At 42.8% G+C, this 19,393-nt stretch overlaps 3 protein-coding genes across 3 annotated transcripts in view; 2 read left to right on the top strand and 1 right to left on the bottom strand.

The window, feature by feature from the left end:
• Window positions 1–499: 499 nt before the first annotated feature.
• Window positions 500–3,438, top strand: LOC135498127 (uncharacterized). Its single transcript, XM_064788302.1, has 4 exons — window positions 500–796; window positions 1,603–1,774; window positions 2,538–2,647; window positions 2,846–3,438. Exons 1-4 carry the CDS (start codon window positions 733–735, stop codon window positions 3,031–3,033), a joined length of 534 nt encoding a protein of 177 aa, XP_064644372.1. The 5' UTR covers window positions 500–732; the 3' UTR covers window positions 3,034–3,438.
• A 7-nt stretch (window positions 3,439–3,445) lies between these two features.
• On the bottom strand, window positions 3,446–10,126 carry LOC135498126 (protein OS-9-like). The gene is made up of 13 exons (XM_064788300.1): window positions 9,981–10,126; window positions 9,451–9,618; window positions 9,154–9,217; window positions 8,878–8,954; window positions 8,664–8,768; window positions 8,183–8,384; window positions 7,313–7,558; window positions 6,757–7,155; window positions 6,385–6,491; window positions 5,646–6,123; window positions 5,265–5,462; window positions 4,887–4,996; window positions 3,446–4,646 (listed from the first exon to the last, which is right to left on the bottom strand). The coding sequence occupies exons 1-13, from the start codon at window positions 10,122–10,124 to the stop codon at window positions 4,530–4,532; spliced, it is 2,415 nt and encodes an 804-aa protein (XP_064644370.1). The 5' UTR covers window positions 10,125–10,126; the 3' UTR covers window positions 3,446–4,529.
• A 3,233-nt stretch (window positions 10,127–13,359) lies between these two features.
• The window catches only part of LOC135498217 (protein TANC2-like), a 99,835-nt gene continuing 93,801 nt past the window's right edge, over window positions 13,360–19,393 (top strand). Inside the window, exon 1 of the mRNA XM_064788424.1 lies at window positions 13,360–13,417. The gene's annotated coding sequence lies outside the window, so the exon portion shown is untranslated. The remainder of the gene's footprint in view (window positions 13,418–19,393) is intronic.

The following is a 19,393-nucleotide window of genomic DNA, read 5'->3' as shown; positions in this document are numbered from 1 at the left end:
CTCCCTCGTCTCACTGAGTAAGATACATACTATTGCCGACTTTTACTAATAGTCTGGGATCTTCGTTTTCTGATACCTTTTCTTTGGATTTGTTCGGTTAGTAGAGACGGGGGTTATTCAGTATCAAGGAGAAAAGTTCAGGGAAGGTTACAGCGTCCCGGCTTCCTTGCAGTCGCTAAAGGACGCCCCTCGCTCACGCCAGTTCGGGGGTGAGGCTAATTGCTCGAACCCGCCTAACGCATGAGATGGGTGGATATTGTCCAGCCTGAAGTGCTGTTCCAGGTCCGCTCTTAGACCCGGGAGAGGTGCTGCTTGATTGTATGAGTTGTTCCAAAGATAGCTGACCTTTGGCTTTCCTCAATTAAGCGCTTCCTCCCTTAGCGCATACAGGTCGAAATGTTTATGAACAATTCTCCCGGCATTACCCCCATGGTTACGTCTTCTGTGCGTATTATGTAGTACTAATAGTCCACGGCAGGGGAGCTAGGGAGGAAAGACTTTCGTTTGAACAGATCAGAACCTGGTATAACTGTCCTAAAAGACCGAGACTTTCGTTTAAATTGACCAAAACCTGCTATTACTGTTCCAGTTCTTACTGGATTATTTGTTTGTCGGTGAAGCTTGTCGCCAAGTGAAGCTGAAATCTATTGCGATTTGGATTTGCGCGTTTGACACAGGATTAATAATATTCAGTTACAAGGAATACATTGACTGTGCTGTGATTGATAAAATATGTTCAACGGGCGATATCTATGGCTGGTCCTACTACTCTTTTTTATATCATCAACGAACGCAGGTAAGTGGTCGTTTCTTTTTCCCTTTTCTGAAATATGTTGACGGATTATTGAGCGTTGATGAAGCTATTCGGAAACCTGTGCTGATCCGTGCCGAAGAAGGTAGGCGTGGCTTTGGCGTTTCGGGGATTTTCGAAATCTTCCTAATGTATGATATATATGGGATGAATGTTCCAAAAAAAAGAAAGATTGAAGTTGATCTCCTTCTACGAAAACCATTAAGATAGTTTCCTTTTTCTACAACAATAACCGGGACACTCTTTCATCCAGTAAAAAACTACGGAAGACTTGTTGACATTATATTACTCGGGTTGGGTCTATTCTTAGGCCATGAGTCCCCTGTTCTTCCTTAAGGTAGAATCTGAATACGACTTAACCTGCTTTAAAAAATATTCATGTGAAGTCACTACAGGAAGAATCTTTGTGACTTACCAAACAAAGCTTTGAGTTGATGCTATTAGAGCGATAACAGCCTTTCATTGAGGATAGCTGCTTTAAACAGAAAAAAAGAACAATTGTTTTGATGTATTTACCGTTTAGTGGCACTAATCCCAGAATGCATAGAACTGTTTCATCTAGTTTTTAAGCCTCTTCTTCATGTGCTTTCGGAGTTTTAAGATGCACGCCAGACAGTCAATCCGTTTTCGGTAACGAAGTCAGCCGCCATAGAGTTCCACCACAGAGCCACAGAGCCACAGAGCCACAGAGCCACAGAGCTATCAGGGTGGTACCCTTGGCCACAAGCATCAGTGCTATATCTTTAGCTCTATCTTTAATCTATGATCAAAGATTCTAATGCTACTTGCAGACCGTGTGTGTGTGTTCCCGAGTAAGATGCGCGGCACCTGGCTGACGAGCTTGATCCCGGGCGGCCAGGCCTACATGACCGTCCTTATGGACAAGGTCTCATTCGACGTAGGAGGCATGTTCCATCTGGAGATGTCATGTGAGGAACAAGATACAGATACATATCTATTGAGGTATGGCCGTAGTTTCTTAAAGCTAAGAGAGCGGAAGAGATCCTCCCTCAATCAACCGCCAGATTGAGTAATGCCCTGGGGGTGTAGCCGCCCCCACAAGCCAGTACAGCACTCTCGTGGTTGATGGCAACATGACCAGCCAGACATGGATGGGTCTGTTCAATCTGCATATATTGTATTAGAAAGTATATCAATGAAAGTCTGGACAGCTATACAAGGTTTTGGTCAATTTGAACGAAAGGTTCTGGTGCGCATCAGCTTTTTGACCACGATGGGTTAATTTGAGCCCCCAAACCACATAAGTAGGCCGATTGGACTGAAACTTCATCAATTTCTAAATTTTGTTATTGGATATTATTTCTAATCGATATTTTCTAATTGGATTGTGGTTTGTGTGGCGTGACAGTAAATGTATCTCCCTGGGAGAATTGACCATACCGGGACTATACTTGTGGCGGGATCATCCCCTGCAATACAATCATGTTAGGCCTGTACAACCACTGGGCCTTGGTCCCTTTCACAACCGCAATGGTCCACGTACAGAGAAAATATAGATTGCGTTGGGGGCAATGTCACAACCCGGAAGACGCATAGAAGACAATGTCACAACCTGGAAGAAACAATCACTGTATTTGGGGTCAAATACTTGAGCTGGTCAGTGCTATGATCCACAAGAAGCTCTGAAACTAAAACAAACACTTGGTAAAGACAATGTCACAACTTTCTACTTTATGATTGAAAAAAAATCTGACTTCCTTTTCAGAGCCAAGGGTTTATTCGCACTAAACCTGGATGCCTTGTTCTGTATCCGATTCATGGAGCATGCCAGGAATCAGGAGCAGGAGGTGTACACTCTACTCAGAGTCAATGGAGGTAAGTCATGAGCTTCATGCAAGACCACCCTAACATTGATTTTTATACCAATGAAAATGAAACATGTCAATAGTGCTGGACAATAATGTAGGACTTATTCTAAAGTGTGTCTGGATTGACCTTTACATAGCTCCAAGTCCTTCATGTGAATCACAATTGAACATTCCTTTCACTTTTGAATTTCCCCCTTCTTTTCAGAGCGCAACCAGTTCTTGGAGCAGCTGAAGCTGGTGGCACCAAGCACCAAGGCTGCCATACACAAGGATTGTCAAGGTCTGAAGAGTAAGGGGGTGACAGAACTAATATCACGGAATCTCGCCACACCCATACCAAAAATAGAACCAACAATGGCGGGAGAGATGAAGAACAATCAGGAGACCCCTTGAGTTTGTTTCATCACAACAACCTAGTCCTGTTGTGAGGGTGTTCTTGGACTGAACATTGATGATAACAGCACAAGGAATCTTGCCAAACTAGACCTGAAATTGGAGCTACCCGACTCGGAGGGAGAGAAACAGATAATAATCGTAGAATATCCTTTAGACTCATATGAAATCAGCAACTCTTGAGTTGTGCATCAGCAGATCTCTTCCAGTTTCGGGAACATTGCCAGTTATGCTTCGCCCAAGGTTCATACAGAGGTGAGGTACGAGAGTTCTCCAACTGGCAGGCCCTAGCCACGAAAGCAAAACAGAATAAAACAACGATATGATAGAGAAATATCAAACAATTTATTCATACTTTACTTAGTCACAAGTATACAAGGTTTTGATTTTGGCATTGAGGAAAAACTTAAGTTTCAGCATCTCATTTTATCCTGATGAGTAGTACATCCTACAACTGCCTGACCATCTTGTGTAGTACACAGTTCCTGTACATCCTACAACTGCCTGACCATCTTGTGTAGTACACAGTTCCTGTACATCCTACAACTGCCTGACCATCTTGTGTAGTACACAGTTCCTGTACTAGATTAAAATGTACACTTGATGTGCTTTAATAGAGGGGGTTACCCTACAAACTCTGAATAGTTATAAGCATTCAAATGTGGAGACTAAATGAAGTGGTGACATCAGTATCAAGGGACAAGACTATCTCAACTTGGTCAAACATGACTTCACAAAGTCAGCGATACTTTAAGATACAAAACGTGAATAAATAACAATAACATCATCTTACATGTACAAAGCAGTGAAATGGCTTCATGGTTCATGATTAGCTAAAATATTGCAACTGACCAGGGCAAAGTTGGAGATTTTGAGAGGTTGCATCTAAACCTCCCATCATTGCTTGTCACATTGTGTGATTTCCAAATCTCCCACTATTGCCCCGCACTGTGTACCTCATGAAATGATAATGGTTACATGAATAAGTTGAAATTTGAGGAGCTTTGACGGATAATTTCAAATGTTATGATTGTGACAACAATCCCAGGAGATTTTAGATCATAATTCGGACATAGGAAATAACCTTCTTGAGCAGAACCAATATTCGGAAACGAATCCCTGGCACCAGAGGCACCGAGAGCTTAAAAACAGCAGCATTATTTCATTTCAAAGAGGTACACAGTAGACATATAAATCTCTGTCAATGAGTCCCAGTGCCCCCCCCCCCTCCCCCCACAAACATACAAAGAGTTTGGATACAAAAGCCAGTGAATCGACATCAGACCATTTGAGTTCACGTAGATTTCCTCTGCTGTGTCTGTAATGGTTTTCTCAGTTAATGAAATGAATCTTTTTGAAATTTTGCAGGTTTGCACCAAAACAGTTAGGATTCAGATCTGGAGTACTGTCCCTACCCTGATTAGCTTTTTCTTCTTCATAATGGCTTTCTTCATCAGCCTTTGCATCAGAACTATTTTAAGCACATATCACATAATTTACGGAATAACTGGCGACGCCTCCTTTTTTTTCTTCTGTGGTTTATAAACAAAGTTATAGCTGTCTTCGAACTGCAGCTGACGCTCTTGCTCTCTCATCTCATCTTGATTGCCACCCTGAAGAGGAAGAACATAACGGGTTAGAAGGCACAACAAATCTCAATTGTAAGATTTTCTCAGCCAGTCTAAGCAGATGGATTGCTCCATCACTGGTCAGCTTATGCATTAGATTTTCAATTTGCCCCATAAAAGACCTCAGGCTGAGAGAATATCGATTTCAAGGCTTATTCAAGGAATGTGAAGACAAGGAATGTGAACTCCTTGACATCCTTGTCAGTCCCTGAATCATAAACTTACCAATATCGTGACAATCATTTTATTAAATGCAGCAGAGTCTTCGTCCGTCACCTGGAACCCCGTCCCATCGGTTGGCATCGAAGTGATGATTTTTATATGTATTTTTTTACCTGGAACACAGACAACAAGAGATAAGGAGAAGGGTACAAGAGTGGAGCCTCCTTGAGCATACACCCCCGCAGCATTTCACTATCACAAGGGTGTCCCTCAGAGAGAGGTTCTGCCATATTTTGTTTTACTCCTAAAGACTTGATGTGGCTCTTTTTGTACTGCTAAGCAACAAGAGTTTCAGTCCTTACTGCAATAATATTCATGTAGGATTGTCATCTTCCTCAGCATTCGATTCAGATTAGGAGACAGTTTAGTAAAAGTACTTACCACTTTTATCAAGACCCGCCTTTTTTAACTCCTCCCTCACAGAGTTCTCTAATTTGAGTTTCTGAGCATCGCCGAGAACGCTCTTGGTGTCTGAGGGACTGGCTTGCTTCTCTGCAGGTTCATTAGGGTCCTTGAACTCAACCTTCGTCACCCTCACTCGGATATTGTCGTCTTGGGGTTTGTGGGGCTCAACCTCATCTGGAAAAGAATAAAGCATAAGAGCTGAGGAGGAATAGGATGTTGACAGTCAACTAGTAGTGAACTAGTCACGACGAGATGATCGGAAGAAGACCACAGTCTCCATTGGTTCCCAGTGGTCACAGGGCTGAGCAATTTTTTTGAGAATCAAGTGACATGATGTATCACAAGATGTTAACCTACCTTCTTTTTCCTCCGTATGCCCAGGCTTTTCCTGCGCGGCTGACCCGGAGTCAACACCTTGCTTCTCTTGCATCTTCTTCAATATCTCTGTAGAGCGTAACCGCTGCTCCTGTAGGAACTTCTGGGCGGCAAGCTTATTATCCCGCGCTTCCCGCAACCGCTTCTCCAGATCTGCATTTGATTTCTCAATCTGCTGAAGCATCTTATCCTCTGTTAACTTATCAGCACCCTCTGGAGGCTTCCCGCCTTGTTTTGCCTTCATTTTTTGTAATAGCTCAGCTGATTTCATCTGTTGCTCCCGTAAGGATTTTTTTGCACTTTCAGCTGCTTCTCGTAATTTCGTATCAACTTCGTCAAGTTCTTTGTTAGACTTTTCGAGACGATTGAGAAGTTTGTCCAGAGTTGATGCTAAATTGATGAAGGCTTCTTTTCTGTTGATTGGACCATCGAAACCTTCCCGTCTAAGCTCTGCTTGGGCCTGGAGACAAATAATCAGATAGTAAGGCTTATAACATATTCAATCACAGGTGCTTTTTCATAAAGTCAGAGAAACTGGGTCCACTTGTCACATGCTGGAAACCGCATTGATAAGCATTACCACCCAAGAGCAAAGTTAAAAGATGATCTTGGTTCTTCTGATTTCATAACGATGCCACATGTGGGCAGTACCTGGAATGAACAAGGTCAATGTCTAATTCGCATGTACATTATTGAAAGGATGTGTAAGAGTCATAATTACCTCATTGACAATGTCTCCAAACCCACTCGACACAGCATCGTTGATTTTATTTTTCATGTTGGCCATTTTCTCTCGGATATGACCTTCTTTGATAAGTTGCTCTACACCTTAAAGAGAGAAAGCAAACAGAGAAAGTCAGGAGTGTTTGATTGGAGAAAGAAGGAATGTCTCAAAGTGACAATACTAAATGGATCGGTACGGATGGTGACCAGTGAGTGGTGCTGAGAGACCTTGATAATCTACCATGGCTGACATCTGAGGTCCTGTGCTGCACTGGGGGCCAGGAGTACAGCACAGATCACAGCTACACTCACAGTAACAATATCACAATGTAAAGTGCATCACTTGGCCTGAATGATGATCAAGACCTACCTCTATCAAACTCTTGAATGAATTCCCCATCACCATCCTTGTGCTGAGTATATCCAGGAGTATTCAACTTGTCTTTTTTCTTTCGATGAATCAACTCAGCAAAGCGTTCCATTTGACTTTTTCCCCTCGTCAAGCGGTTGTTATCATTAGGTGATGCCATCTTTTGGACCTCCCCCTGCCGCACATCCCTTGACCCCGAAGCTTCGGTTGGTGACCGGTCGATGAACTTCTCTGACGGCATTAGTTCAACTGGGGGCGCTACTCGTGCAGGTGGAAGATCATCATCGTCTCTCTCAACATCGCTCCCAGAACCTCCTTGCATCTCTTTGATTAACTTCGCAATGTCTTCAGCACTTTTCACCACTTTGAATTGCATCTTAAAATCTAATCCTTCTGCATCTGAAAGTCAACAACAAGAATAAAAATACTTCAGTCCAGATTGAAGATCATCAGTACTGGTAAGTGAGAACTGGCTCCTGCCCAGCCTTCTTTCTTTTCGATGGACGTTAAGATAAAGGATGGACACTAAGGACTATACCAATCTGTCGCGACTCACCTGAACCCCCATCTGTGCCACCACCCAATTCCTTCTTGACAGAGTTAACCATGGCTTCTTTAAACGTCTTCAGCATGTCTTCACTATCTTTCCCTTCGCGGGCCCCCTCCTCCCCTCCTGCCTCACTCTTCGCCCCTGCATCCTTGATCCCATCGGGACCTTCTCCTATCCCCTCCTGCTCCTTGTTGGCCTCTGCTGAGTACTTCTTCCGCTCGTGAGCCAAGGCCTCTGCTCGCAATCTCTCGGCTGAAATAGAGGAATTTCCATTTTGAATAAGCAGAACAATTTCAATCAAGTTACTAATTTTCAGAGTTTACCCAACCTTATTCTCAGGCAAAGAGCCCATGTAGACTAGAGAGGAATGGTGCTGCACACTTCCCCTGGGAGTAATATTAGACAAAGCATAAACAAGGCCTTTAAATGTATCTATTGATTTTCCTTTCGATGTGTTGATAAGGGAATACCAGTGTTTTGAACAGCTGAAGATTCAACTGATAAATCTGAATTAGAGATCATATCTGTATTGATTTTTTGCGTGTACCAACAGCAGATTTATCGGGAACGATGTGTACATGCAAGCAGACATTTAGGATGACGTGTCGCTTTAGAAACAGAGACATCAAAATGAACGATTTTGTCATGTTCTACATGAATGATAGGTTCATATGGAGCATGCCATGGCATCGTCTTTACAGAGAACTTTTAGTTCGCCAAACATTTGTAGCAATCAAACCCATCAACATGAAAAGGACTAGGAATTATTGTCAGGCTGGCAGTAATGTTTAGAGACCAGACCCTGCCTCACTAGCCAGTTCAACACTATCTCCTAATGACTTGACTCTGACTTCAATCACTGACCACATTCCGTACCTTCCTGATCATCGAGGTATTCTCGATACTGCTCCGCATCCAGCACGGGGTTACACGTGATGGGGAGTGGTTTACTCGGAGACAGAGGCTTCAGGTACGGGTGGTGACAGATCTTGGTGGTGTGGACAGTCAGTACGTAGACACATGACTCGGGCTCGTCGATCCTTGAGATGTGGTCACCTGATCCTTCATCACAGAGAAACTGATGGCAAGAAAGGCAGTGATGGAACAATGAAATATACAATAGAATTGAGAACACCATACAGATCAGATTTTTTTCAATTGCAACACCTGTGACTAAGGAGAATTTCAACCTATATTTACAAGATTTCTCAGTCCTTTTCTCTATCAAAAAGTCACGTACATGTACCATACACCACTCCAGTATATAAGATTTGTGACATGGGCGAGCATTTTATCAAGATTTTATGCTAAAAGAGCCGGCGAAATTGTTCAACGTCAGTTCCAAAGTTCCACTTACCCGGACTTCCACTTTTCTCGGCTTGTTGGTCAAATCACACACAGTGCCGTTGGAATACTGCTGGCTATGGTAACGATTCAATCTCTCTTTATTCTGCTTCGTCTCCTAAAATATTGAGAGAAAATGAAAAATTGAAAATTTCTGCTCTAAGAGCCTGGCCCACTTGGCTGACAAAGATCATGTGGAGAATTGCCCGATTGCCTGTTCAACTCACCTGTTTGTCAGCTGCTTTCCAGTTGTATTCAGACTCGTAGAAACCAAGGTATATCACCTTACCCACTGGGACACCATCTGAGAAAAGAAAGAGAAACATAACTCCCGACATTTTAAAGTTGACAGGTTACAAATTTACGAAAAGTATTGTAGATAAATTTTCACTTGAGACAATGAAAAAGTTGTGATCCGAGCCTCACACATTTCCTGGTAGTTTGAAGATGAAATCACAGAGGGTTGTCCCAACCCTGGCTCGGAATATGCAAAGTATGCTCACCCTCCATATGGTACTGTTGTAAATATTTTCCATAGCAGAACTCGTACGTCCACCAATCCTTTGTCTGAAAAGATCAGCAGAAAAATAGAATAATGAATAGAAATGGAAATAGTTCTTAAAAGGACTGAATATCAAGGAGAGCAAGAATAATAACGATCAAATATCCGCCAGAGAGTGTAATTGGGAATGGATGTCTGTATCTAGAGAACCGCAACTTTCTAGGTGTATAGACTGTGGACTGTCCAGGGTCTACAATATCTCACTTTACCAGCCATATGGCCCCGGACGCAAACTTACAGTGATAATGCAAGGTCCATCGTCCATAGGCTTTAGGAGATCAGGGATACCAATCTGCTCTGCTTCTCGCCCTTCTGCTTCCTCCTTGTTGACGGAATGGTCTGGGTAGTTACAGCGATACTTCTGCCCATGGATGGTGGAGAGGAAAACCATTTGGGCAGATGCTTCCTGAAAATAACAGAAACAACACTTTGCAACCTTTGCCTCAGGCAGTCTGTCAGTGCCAGGCAGTGTGACACTCTGAGTGTGCATGGGCAGTGTCAGTGCTAAGATTAAAATTAATGATAATTTAAATAAGGTAAAGACAACATATGTTGATTTCTGTGAACGACAATACGGCCATCAGACCAACTGACACAACTGACGTAGGCCTATGCATGATTGGGCAACGATCATGATGATGCTGCTGGAGTTGACACTGACAGTTTTGTCGTGGTCTTGGCCTTGGACTGGAGGAAATTTCTAAGGAAAATGCATTGAATGGCATCAACATCGCATTTTAACGCCTCGTAGAGCAATCAGATGCGAACCTGGGTCACAAGAACTGGTGTTTTCAGAAGCTCTATCCCGTAGTGTGTATTCTTAATCTCATCAATGTCAAGGAAACCGAAAGATCGCAGAGAAAACAGAAGAAAATTCAGAAAGAGTAGCAGACAGCGATTTGGAGTCGCCATTTTGAAACAACATTAGCGCATGCGCAGAACTTTCCCCAGGCCAAATTTAGCCTCGGCCCAAGGCATTCTCGTTTCCGATATGGGAAATTTCGTTCACATTTTGCATTACATTTAAAGCAACAATGGGAACTTGGTTGGTCGAGTTATTGGTGATTCGTCCTCGTGCTGATTGGTACACGTGCTGTTGGTCTTGTCCAGAGGCACTATCTGTAGTAATTAAACCCCCGATAACTAGTTCCCAATTCTTAATTTACCACTCATGAAATTTTGGAACACACCTGTCCAGGAATTTTGATGAGAAATGCAGAGCACGCTCCCTCTTCTTCCACTTCCTAGATTCGCCGGCCCTCTTATACCATCATCTTATACCATTATGAATATTATCACGAAGATTTGAAGGGACAGTTTGGGGGTGGGATTTAGGTGACCAGGAAAATGATATGTAATTTGAATCTATCCGCCTGCAGCTCATCACTGCAGTTACAAACTAAATGCTTATCACTGATAATGAATTTAGCGCCGACTTGTCAAAGCATTCTCTGGAGTGCTCGAACACCTAAATCAGTGTGTACTTCAGCTTGAAAAGTTCGGGTGAAGGAATTTTCATAGCTCGCCAATGTTGCCTGAGAGTGTCCCAAGTCTTTGCTGGATGTGCCATGCCCCTTCATTATGCGTACTCTGTCTGACCTAGATGTGTACTCTCCCGACGTAGTGCACCATGTTTCTACTGGGTGGGCCTTGTCTCCGGCAGGCGGTATTTGCACCACGCCACCACGGGCACCACGCGACCACCACGCCACCACGCGAACAGGCGGAGCGATCATAATGACGATATCAAAATAGCGGTCGATTCATTGGATCATGGTTTCTTGGAACAATTATAGATGGCGTTGGCTGCTATCCTAGCTTCTCTGATGCCCGTTCTTGGGATTATTGGAATAAAGGCGTACGCCAACTACGGAAATACGTGCTGAATTACCGTTGAGTAACTAGACCTACTCCAACTGACGACTGACCTGCAAAAACCATACGAGTACGAGTGGGTTATATAGTCTCCCTTTAAAGTTGCCCAACATGTTGTCGAATGTTGTCATGTGTATACAGGGCCAAATTTTCGATAACATCACACCTGGACAACATGTTGGCCAACATGTTTCCCAAAATGTTGTCAGTGTGTACAGAGCTTAATGACACATCTACAAAATAAGTCGGTTTGATGAGAAAGTAAAGGTTTCAAACCAAAACAGGTGCCCTCTGTAATGGAACTCATTTGAACGCAATATGTTGCGTAATGACTTTGGTTATAATCATGCGGAGTATGAAAGGCTGGGCTGTATCCGTCAGTACCTGACTGACGATTGGACCCATCGTTTGCATTTGGTAACCCCCCGTTTTTTTAATGGTGTGATAAGATCTCTCATGACAAACGGTTGGACACGGATGTATAGCGGCTTAATAATAGCCCTGCTTTTTGCGAATGTCATTAACAAGTAATAAATACTCGTAAATCCCGTCAGGCAACAACGCAGTATACCAACATGCCATCTATAATTGGTAGGTGTAACCACAACTCTCAAGTGTCTGTGGTCTGATGGTCTGTTTTGATATCGTCATTATGATCGCTCCGCCTGTTCGCGTGGTGGCGTGGTGGTCGCGTGGTGCCCGTGGTGGCGTGGTGCAAATACCGCCTGCCCTTGTCTCCACCCTTAGGAAAAATGTGACCTGGCCCACACCAGGCTGCCAAAGGTCAGTGAGCCACCTTGGGCCAAGCCTGGTCCTGACCTGGCTATCTTGATGTATTTTTGGTGGCACGTTCTGCATGAGAGAAAGGACTTTGGAATGATTCACCAGTCTTCTAAGATTACTGTGTTCCCAAGCAGTACTCTAGTTGTCAGGAGATATGGGTACTACCAGTCTCGTGGGATCAGATAACCAGCTGGCAGAGGCTGGTTGTTCCATTGTCCGTCCTTGTGAGATGATTACCATGATACAACCTAATCAGTTTTCTTGTATCGCTCATGTAAAACGCAAGTGTAATGTTGTCTTGTTCAGCTAAAGGATCCTTTGAAGGTTGTGTATTCGTGCTCATACGGGCCATGGTTGGCCCAGGTGCGGCAAGACATTGGTGAGGGGTGGTATGCCAGATGGGGACCGAGGCTTGCCAGAGAAAGTATGCCATCACGGCCAGGTTGTATTCCCAGGGCCAGGGTTAGGCCATGTGCCAGTTACTCTCGAACACGGATGGCATGCCTGGTGTGCCACAGGGCTGGTCAAAAGGTGAGTGTCCCCAAAAGGCCAGTCAGAGTTTTCATGGTACGCCAGATCTTTTTCTGACACCAGTCCTCTGACTGGGGGTCAAGTTTCTCCGGAGACTTCCACCAGGGTGCAATGGTAGTCATCTCCAATGAAACAACCCTGAAAATTCTAATTTACCACAAATGAAAAATATGCGTTGGGAGAGTACACATGTGGTCCCCCACCACTCAAGGTTGTCCAGTTACAGATGTTATCAAAAGATGGCAATTCGAAAACCGTACAAAGTTTACTCGTGTTTAATTGCTGTTACCATCTATCATACTAAAGCAAAATTTGGGACTATTACCGGCATTGATTATGAATTTAACTGGTCTAATTGGCCTTGGCTGTTAATTGACAGTCGGACATTCTCTTGGGTCTTGATACAATTCTATACTATGATGACATTGTCACTCTTGCATCTATTGACAGAGTGGCGAGTAATTTTTGGGCTGACAGTTTGGTAGAGATAAACTATGGACAGTGATTTGATTTGGTTTACGACGGTGGAACTTGGGGCTAATATAATGATTTAGTTCTCAGTCTTGGGAATTGCAGTGGTAGAACCTTTCCCAGGGGTATTAGGTTGAATCGTGCTGCTGTTTAGAACAACAGAGTAGTTGCATTGAAAAATATATTTTTGGAGAAGCGAGTCAATTACATTTTATTGACCTGGTTCATCGGGAGTCTCATTGACTCAATTTATGTATCTATTAATGCTGATCTCACGCCAGAATCAGATCTTGATGAAAGCTATGGTTTCAGTATCAATGCTTCCAGTTGAAGCTGCATTGGGATGCACCAAAGACAGGTTGTTTAGCATCTGACAAAGCTTTCACTTACAGAACAGCCTATAAGTTGAAGAGACACCGGCAACTGGTGACTGGCTCAATTTTGGCTTCTCCAAGCGGATCACAGGATTGAAGGATAGGAGTTGGACATTCCCGTACTGGTGGATGGTTTCCTTTGAAAAAGTTAATTGATTCAATTTGCCTTTGGTAAGTCCTGCATCTTTTGCTGTTCAAATTGCTTTCAATATTTTTTTCTTAATAGTCCCATTCAAATTTTCATATCGTTTTGTTTAGATCGTGTTGTTGTCAGTTACCTGTTACCTGTTACCTGTTACCTGTTACCTGTTACCTGATAACAGTGAACAGTACATTTACATGTACATGTAGATTCCATGGTAACAAGAAGACTGCCCCAAGGTCTTCCTTTGACACAGCTATTGAATCACTGAATTACTCACAAAGGATGCGTGTCTCAAACATTTTTATCAAAGGTATGTACTTTTGTTACTTTCCAAATGATGGGCGGCCTGTGCTCCAAAAGGATTGATCAAGGAGTCTCAGAAAGAAAGAGTGGACAATTTACCAAAACAATGTACTAAGTCTCTCGCCTATTTGCATTATTAACTCTACAACATTTTACGCTGTGGCAATGACATTGGTTGTTCAATCAATTAATCAATCAATTAAAATATTTATATAGTAATGTAGACTTATGACGATGCATCCTGTGGTCATCTTCAGGCAGTCATTTCCTACTCCTTCCAGGAGCTTTGATAACCTGAAGTAACGACCCTCCGGTGGTGTCATTATTGTCAACATTACGGTCATTCGGTAAAAAACGGCTGCTGTAAATCAAATGGTAAGGAGAGGAAGATGAAGGATCGGTTAACTCTCCTTGGCAGAATAGAATTTTCGTCATTGGCATTAGTATTGGCAAGGAAGATAACTCTGAAGCAGAGTTGGAATTATCTCAAATTAACTTATTATCTCGAATTATCTTGTGCATATTGCATTCGACCCCAAATCATCCTCATCCTTCCTTATCCATGAAGCCTTCGAAATGCTATCAGCCATTGGAGTCACTCGGTAGTAGTAGAGCAAGCTATTATTTACCTGACCATAGCGATTCCGATAAATGAGCTTGCTGCAGAGCTTTCAATAGGGGATGATGTTTTTTGTTCGTTTTGGAATGCTCCGGCAGGGAAGTATGAAGAAAGAATGTGTCAAACGATGATGAATAATTAATCCCAATCTCATTCCCAGGGGTCCATTACTGCGGACAAACAAGGTTAATACAGTGGTTTCCCATGGTAAGTGGGAGAGCTTTGAATCCCCAGGGACTAGGTTAAACTGAGCATCACTCTCTGGCAGTTAGGATTAAGCGAAGAGGAATTGCCGATGGTGGTTGTTTTTCTCGTACATGGCATTTTTTCTGTCAGTATTATAAATGGGAATAACGCAGGGGAGGCCTAGTGTACATCGGAGGGACTAGGTGTGGCTCAATCGATTAGTGCAGCAGTTAGGGTTGTTGTACAAAGTTAGTTGCACTCGCTGTATGGCGAGTTCAGGAAAATATTTTAGTGAAGATCGGCAGTTAAATGAACAGATTATCTTTTTGGTTTAACATAGCGCACCTGTATCTTTCCTAGAGCAAAGGAAATGTCATCCTGAACTCTGGACTATTAAAAAAGACACCAACAAGGGTTAAGCCATGGTAAGCCAAAATCATAAATGATTCAGGAGCTCCAAGCCTCACATCTCGTTTCAATTAGACCGTTAGGACTAGCATTGTTGACAACTCTGTCAGTTATCCTCAATAAATAGCATCCTTTCCAACTAACACAAGGCCCCAGCGCACAATTTGTTGCCAACACCCCACATTGCATTGAATAATGTATAAGATAGCTCCATCAGTGGCTGGCCGATTGCGTGTTTAATTGCTTGAGCGAGACTATGGACAATCTGATTTGCATGCTGGACAAAATGCGATAATTAAGGACTGGCGGGTCGAGCGATGTGATTCAACGGTTGACCTATAGCGCAGCCAGTCCTAGGATGCAGTGTATTCAAGCCATAAATGTACTGGAATGCATAGACTCCTATTCTCCTGGCTTCTAAAAAACTCTTGGCGGCAGCGGTATTCCTAGGTCTTCTGGCCGTTACTAGCACAGTAAATAATCACCATTCTATTCACCATGGCAATGGCTGCTAACAAGCGTGAAGCTTGTCCCGCTCTGACTTAGCAAACACACGACCAATTATTCACATCAGAACAGCGATGTGCTCATTAGGGTTTGGCTAACATGTCGGAGGTAAAGTTGTAAGGGGAAGGACGGCTTGGCCAAGGGGAGTAATGTAAATGGTAATGATGTGTTGGATATGCCAGAAGTATATACAGATGGCGAGGGGATCTGGTTACAAAGAAGGCGTCATATCAGTTAGGATCACGGTCATTGGAAATCTAATTCATTGTAAGACCTCAGTGTTAAACACTGCATTGGAACTCTTTCTCATCCTGGTTAAACCCTGAATTAGTGATTCTTTGATGTGTATAGACCCCACAAAGGCCCCTCGTGGATGAAGCCAGCCAGAGCGATGAATGTCACCCAGAATCCCCCCTAGATTTTCGATATGATTCAAACGATATGATTCATCAAAGATCTATCGATTCAACGAATCATGGCCAGTTAAAACTACCCAATCATAACTGACTATATTCAGTAAAACTACCCAATCATAACTGATTATATTCAGGTCGTTTTAGAGGGAATTGAACTTCCTGACTTTTTAAAGAAATGACGGTGATTTGGTGAAGATGATAAGTTTACGGAGTATCGATCCAACTGATTAATCTTTGGCTTGGTGACCAAGCTGAGATGACTGTAGAAAACCCTCAAACAATGGAAAATATGAACATTACAAAATGTTGATCATTGAAGATGATCCTTTCGGTAGACAATATATTCAAAATGCTACCAATCCCGATGGCCGAGTGGTTTCAAGGCATTCATCTCGAGACGATTGGGTGGTGGCATATTTCACTGCTGTCATTTTGTTAGCCATGTACACGTATAGGGTACAAACCGTCTTCTCGTTCGTAGAGTCCCTCACAAAGCCGGTGTAAAAGTAAAAAGTGTCCCATCTGGAAAAAGTGTCCGGCCCTATTGTATTCTGCAATATGGTTCTATAGAGACCCTGACCGTCAATAGCTCAGAGATTGAAGCGCATAATAGAATCCTTTGTTCCCGGACATTTTATCCTAGGACATTTTAAACTTCTACACCGGCCTTGTTAGCCCTTACATGTGGCACGATGACAAACAAACTTGACTTTTTTGTTGAACTTTCCATGGTAAGTTGCATGTTACAGATGTGCATTCCTTATTGCAGCCTTGGAATCCTTGAATGACACCGCAGAGACAGATATGAAATCTCAACGGTTCGATTGCTTATAATCGTGGTGTAATTGAGGTTATGATTCATGTTATCAGAGATCATTGGTTAATCCATCAAATCAGAGGCTGCAATTGCATGATGTGGTGCTTACCAGTTCAATTGCTGGCTTTTATCGTGCTAGGGGATTGGTCCCCAATTGATTCGGTGGCCGTGCATAAGGTCGCTGGAGAAAAAGATGTAAAATTTTGTGTTTCCGAAGTAGAAAAGAGGTTATTTTTAGATACAGTGCACAAAACGAGCCTCCAAATCCCCAATTAAGCAGAGCTTTAACCTCGCTTTTGCGTGTCACTCGAATGCAATGCATGAAGTACACAACCTCACTTCCCTTTGAAGTTTAAGTAACTGGTCAATACTGACTAGGGTATGACTAGAAGTCACGCAGGCTCTACAAATTAGTCCCAGAATGCCTTGCCATGTCTGCGCAAGCATCTGGTCTTCGATTCTGTTGAAGATGCGCCAACAAGTCCCGTAACGAGAGATGCCATTCTCAGGCCATCATTTGATTTCCGATTCCAAATTGATTTACGTTGTTATTGGTTATGGGTCGTAGATGATCAACAAGGGCCATTCTAGTTGAGTGACAGGAAGAAGTTGTCCTTCGAGTTTCTGAGCTGTATTTCTGGTACGAGTGCGAAATAGCAATATGAACTAGTTTACTCCTTCTCATCTGATTACACCACTAACTAACATTCCTTTCCCCTGGGCAATCTGGGCGTCAGACTACGCACTAGTCGATCTAACCGACACCAGAGATTCAATACAGAGTACACATAATCGCTCTTGCTTCATCCTAGCTTGTGAGAAGCGATGCCAGCCTTTGTTGTAACATGATCACAGGCATTATGGATCTTCCTCTCCTTGACGAGAATGGTAGAATGTTCCTAATGGTGTTAGGAAGTGGCGTGATTGAGACTTCAACTTGGCCATCATAGCTCCTGTTACTCCTTTGAACTATCGCAGCGTATTCCCAGCCTAGGAATGGTGTGGTGTCAGTGCGGACATTAAAGTTCAATTTGGTGAATACCAAGTTCATTACGACCATGTTTGCAATTACAAACATGTAGAACTGTGAACTAAAAGGTTGGCATCACCTTACAGTAATATACTTTGTTATGAACTTTGTTGCGGTATATTGAAGGGAAATTTACACTGTCCAAAGAGTCTCCATATGTATCAGTAGAGGTGGAGTCCTGTGTCCAGATATGCCGATCTGTTACAAGGCTAGCCGATTCACATCCACCAACATATCCACCCTTGTAACAAACTGTCTGCAGTATTGGCTACCAGGTCGCTCACTTGCTCAATCCCTCAGATCCAAACTCTATTATTGTAGGGGAACCTCCCCTAGAGGTCTTTTCATCCCATTCTTACGAGTTCAGCTGTGAGGTCGGTTATTTATTTGTTGCTTTAATCCACATTTTTCTTAAGACTCCCTCATCTCATCCCCAAGCTTCAGTTCAGTGCCTTGCAAATGGTTTTAGCCAGTTGTGAATCTACAACACAGCCTATCAGTTCCCAAGCTTACGATTCTACATCAATTACACCAATCTGATGACGCTAGCGGCACGTTTTTGTGCGGGTATCGATCCCAGATTGCTACAGAGATAGAATTGGAAAATTGGCGCTCAAGATGATTCAAATTGAACTATTCAATACGTGGCAAGATTCGAGTAATCGCTTTGAGAGCTTATAACTTTGTCGTTTGAAACTCTCGAACAAGATTGTATCAATAAAGATCGAAGTGTTCATTCAACATTGCAGGCTAATCTGATAATCTTGTAAAAGTTGTATAAAGCGCGGAGCAGGATGTATCGCCATTAGGGGATGTGCTCTCTAAGAGATAGTTCCATTATTAAGGTGACATGTTTCTTTGCTGTAACTTAATTGAACTTGGCAAGGTCGCGTTGAATGTCAATCTAAAATGTTAAGTGGAAAGGCTGCTGAGATCCTGGAGACTTGCAGTATGGTTCTGGAGTTTCAAATGGAGATTATCCTGCAACGAGAAAGATGAGAAGATGAAATAGAGATAATGAATTGCCAGGGGAGCTGGTAAATGATGATTTTGCCCTGTTGGTAGGGGGCCTATTTCGAATCCACGATCATAGGTCGTATCTGGTCATCTGCCCTAACCATGATACTGTATCACACCCAGAATTAAAGTTAGTTAGCATGTGAAATGCCCTGTTAAAACGTCGTGATCAGCTGGAGGAAAATATATTGTGTATTGGACCGCTAACTACTGCCACGTACTGTTAATAAAGTTCATCATCATCATCGTCTGTGAGAGTTCATCAGTGCATTGATAACATCTCATGCTAACATATTAAATACCTCGTAGGACATTGCTACAAAAAACTCAAACTGACAAGCTAAGAAAAGTAAGGAATGGATTACATAGCGTGATATCTTCTGCATGAATATGGTAATTAATGATTTTTCTAATTCGAGCGCATGTGCATGATAGTGAAGAAGTCACTGGCAGAATCAATGAAAGTGTTCTGTAGGTCATTAGCTGTTGCATCCCTTGCAGACCAATAACAACACTAAACACTTTATCTGCCACATTTCACCATCCTTTGCAAATGATTCCGTAGTAGTGTGACATCTTCTGGTTGTAGGGCTAGCAACTGACGATTTCTACTCTGAGCACATTTATACATCATGAACAGTAATGGGGAAGTCACTGGCAAAATCGATGAAGATAGTCAGGCCTGCTTAGAATGAAGTT

Source organism: Lineus longissimus, chromosome 13 (assembly GCF_910592395.1).
Source record: "Lineus longissimus chromosome 13, tnLinLong1.2, whole genome shotgun sequence".
Taxonomy (NCBI): Eukaryota; Metazoa; Nemertea; class Pilidiophora; order Heteronemertea; family Lineidae; genus Lineus; species Lineus longissimus.
This window is presented reverse-complemented; position numbering and strand designations above follow the sequence as displayed.

Bases quoted from the DNA above. Each gene is read 5' to 3' on its own strand.
- LOC135498127 (XM_064788302.1), top strand. From the start codon at position 733: ATGTTCAACGGGCGATATCTATGGCTGGTCCTACTACTCTTTTTTATA. The intron at 797-1,602 runs GTAAGTGGTCGT...TGCTACTTGCAG, and splicing joins TATATCATCAACGAACGCAG to ACCGTGTGTGTGTGTTCCCG. The intron at 1,775-2,537 runs GTATGGCCGTAG...CTTCCTTTTCAG, and splicing joins ACAGATACATATCTATTGAG to AGCCAAGGGTTTATTCGCAC.
- LOC135498126 (XM_064788300.1), bottom strand. From the start codon at position 10,124: ATGGCGACTCCAAATCGCTGTCTGCTACTCTTTCTGAATTTTCTTCTG. The intron at 9,218-9,450 runs GTAAGTTTGCGT...TGATCTTTTCAG, and splicing joins ATGGACCTTGCATTATCACT to ACAAAGGATTGGTGGACGTA. The intron at 4,647-4,886 runs GTAAGTTTATGA...CTTCCTCTTCAG, and splicing joins AAATGATTGTCACGATATTG to GGTGGCAATCAAGATGAGAT.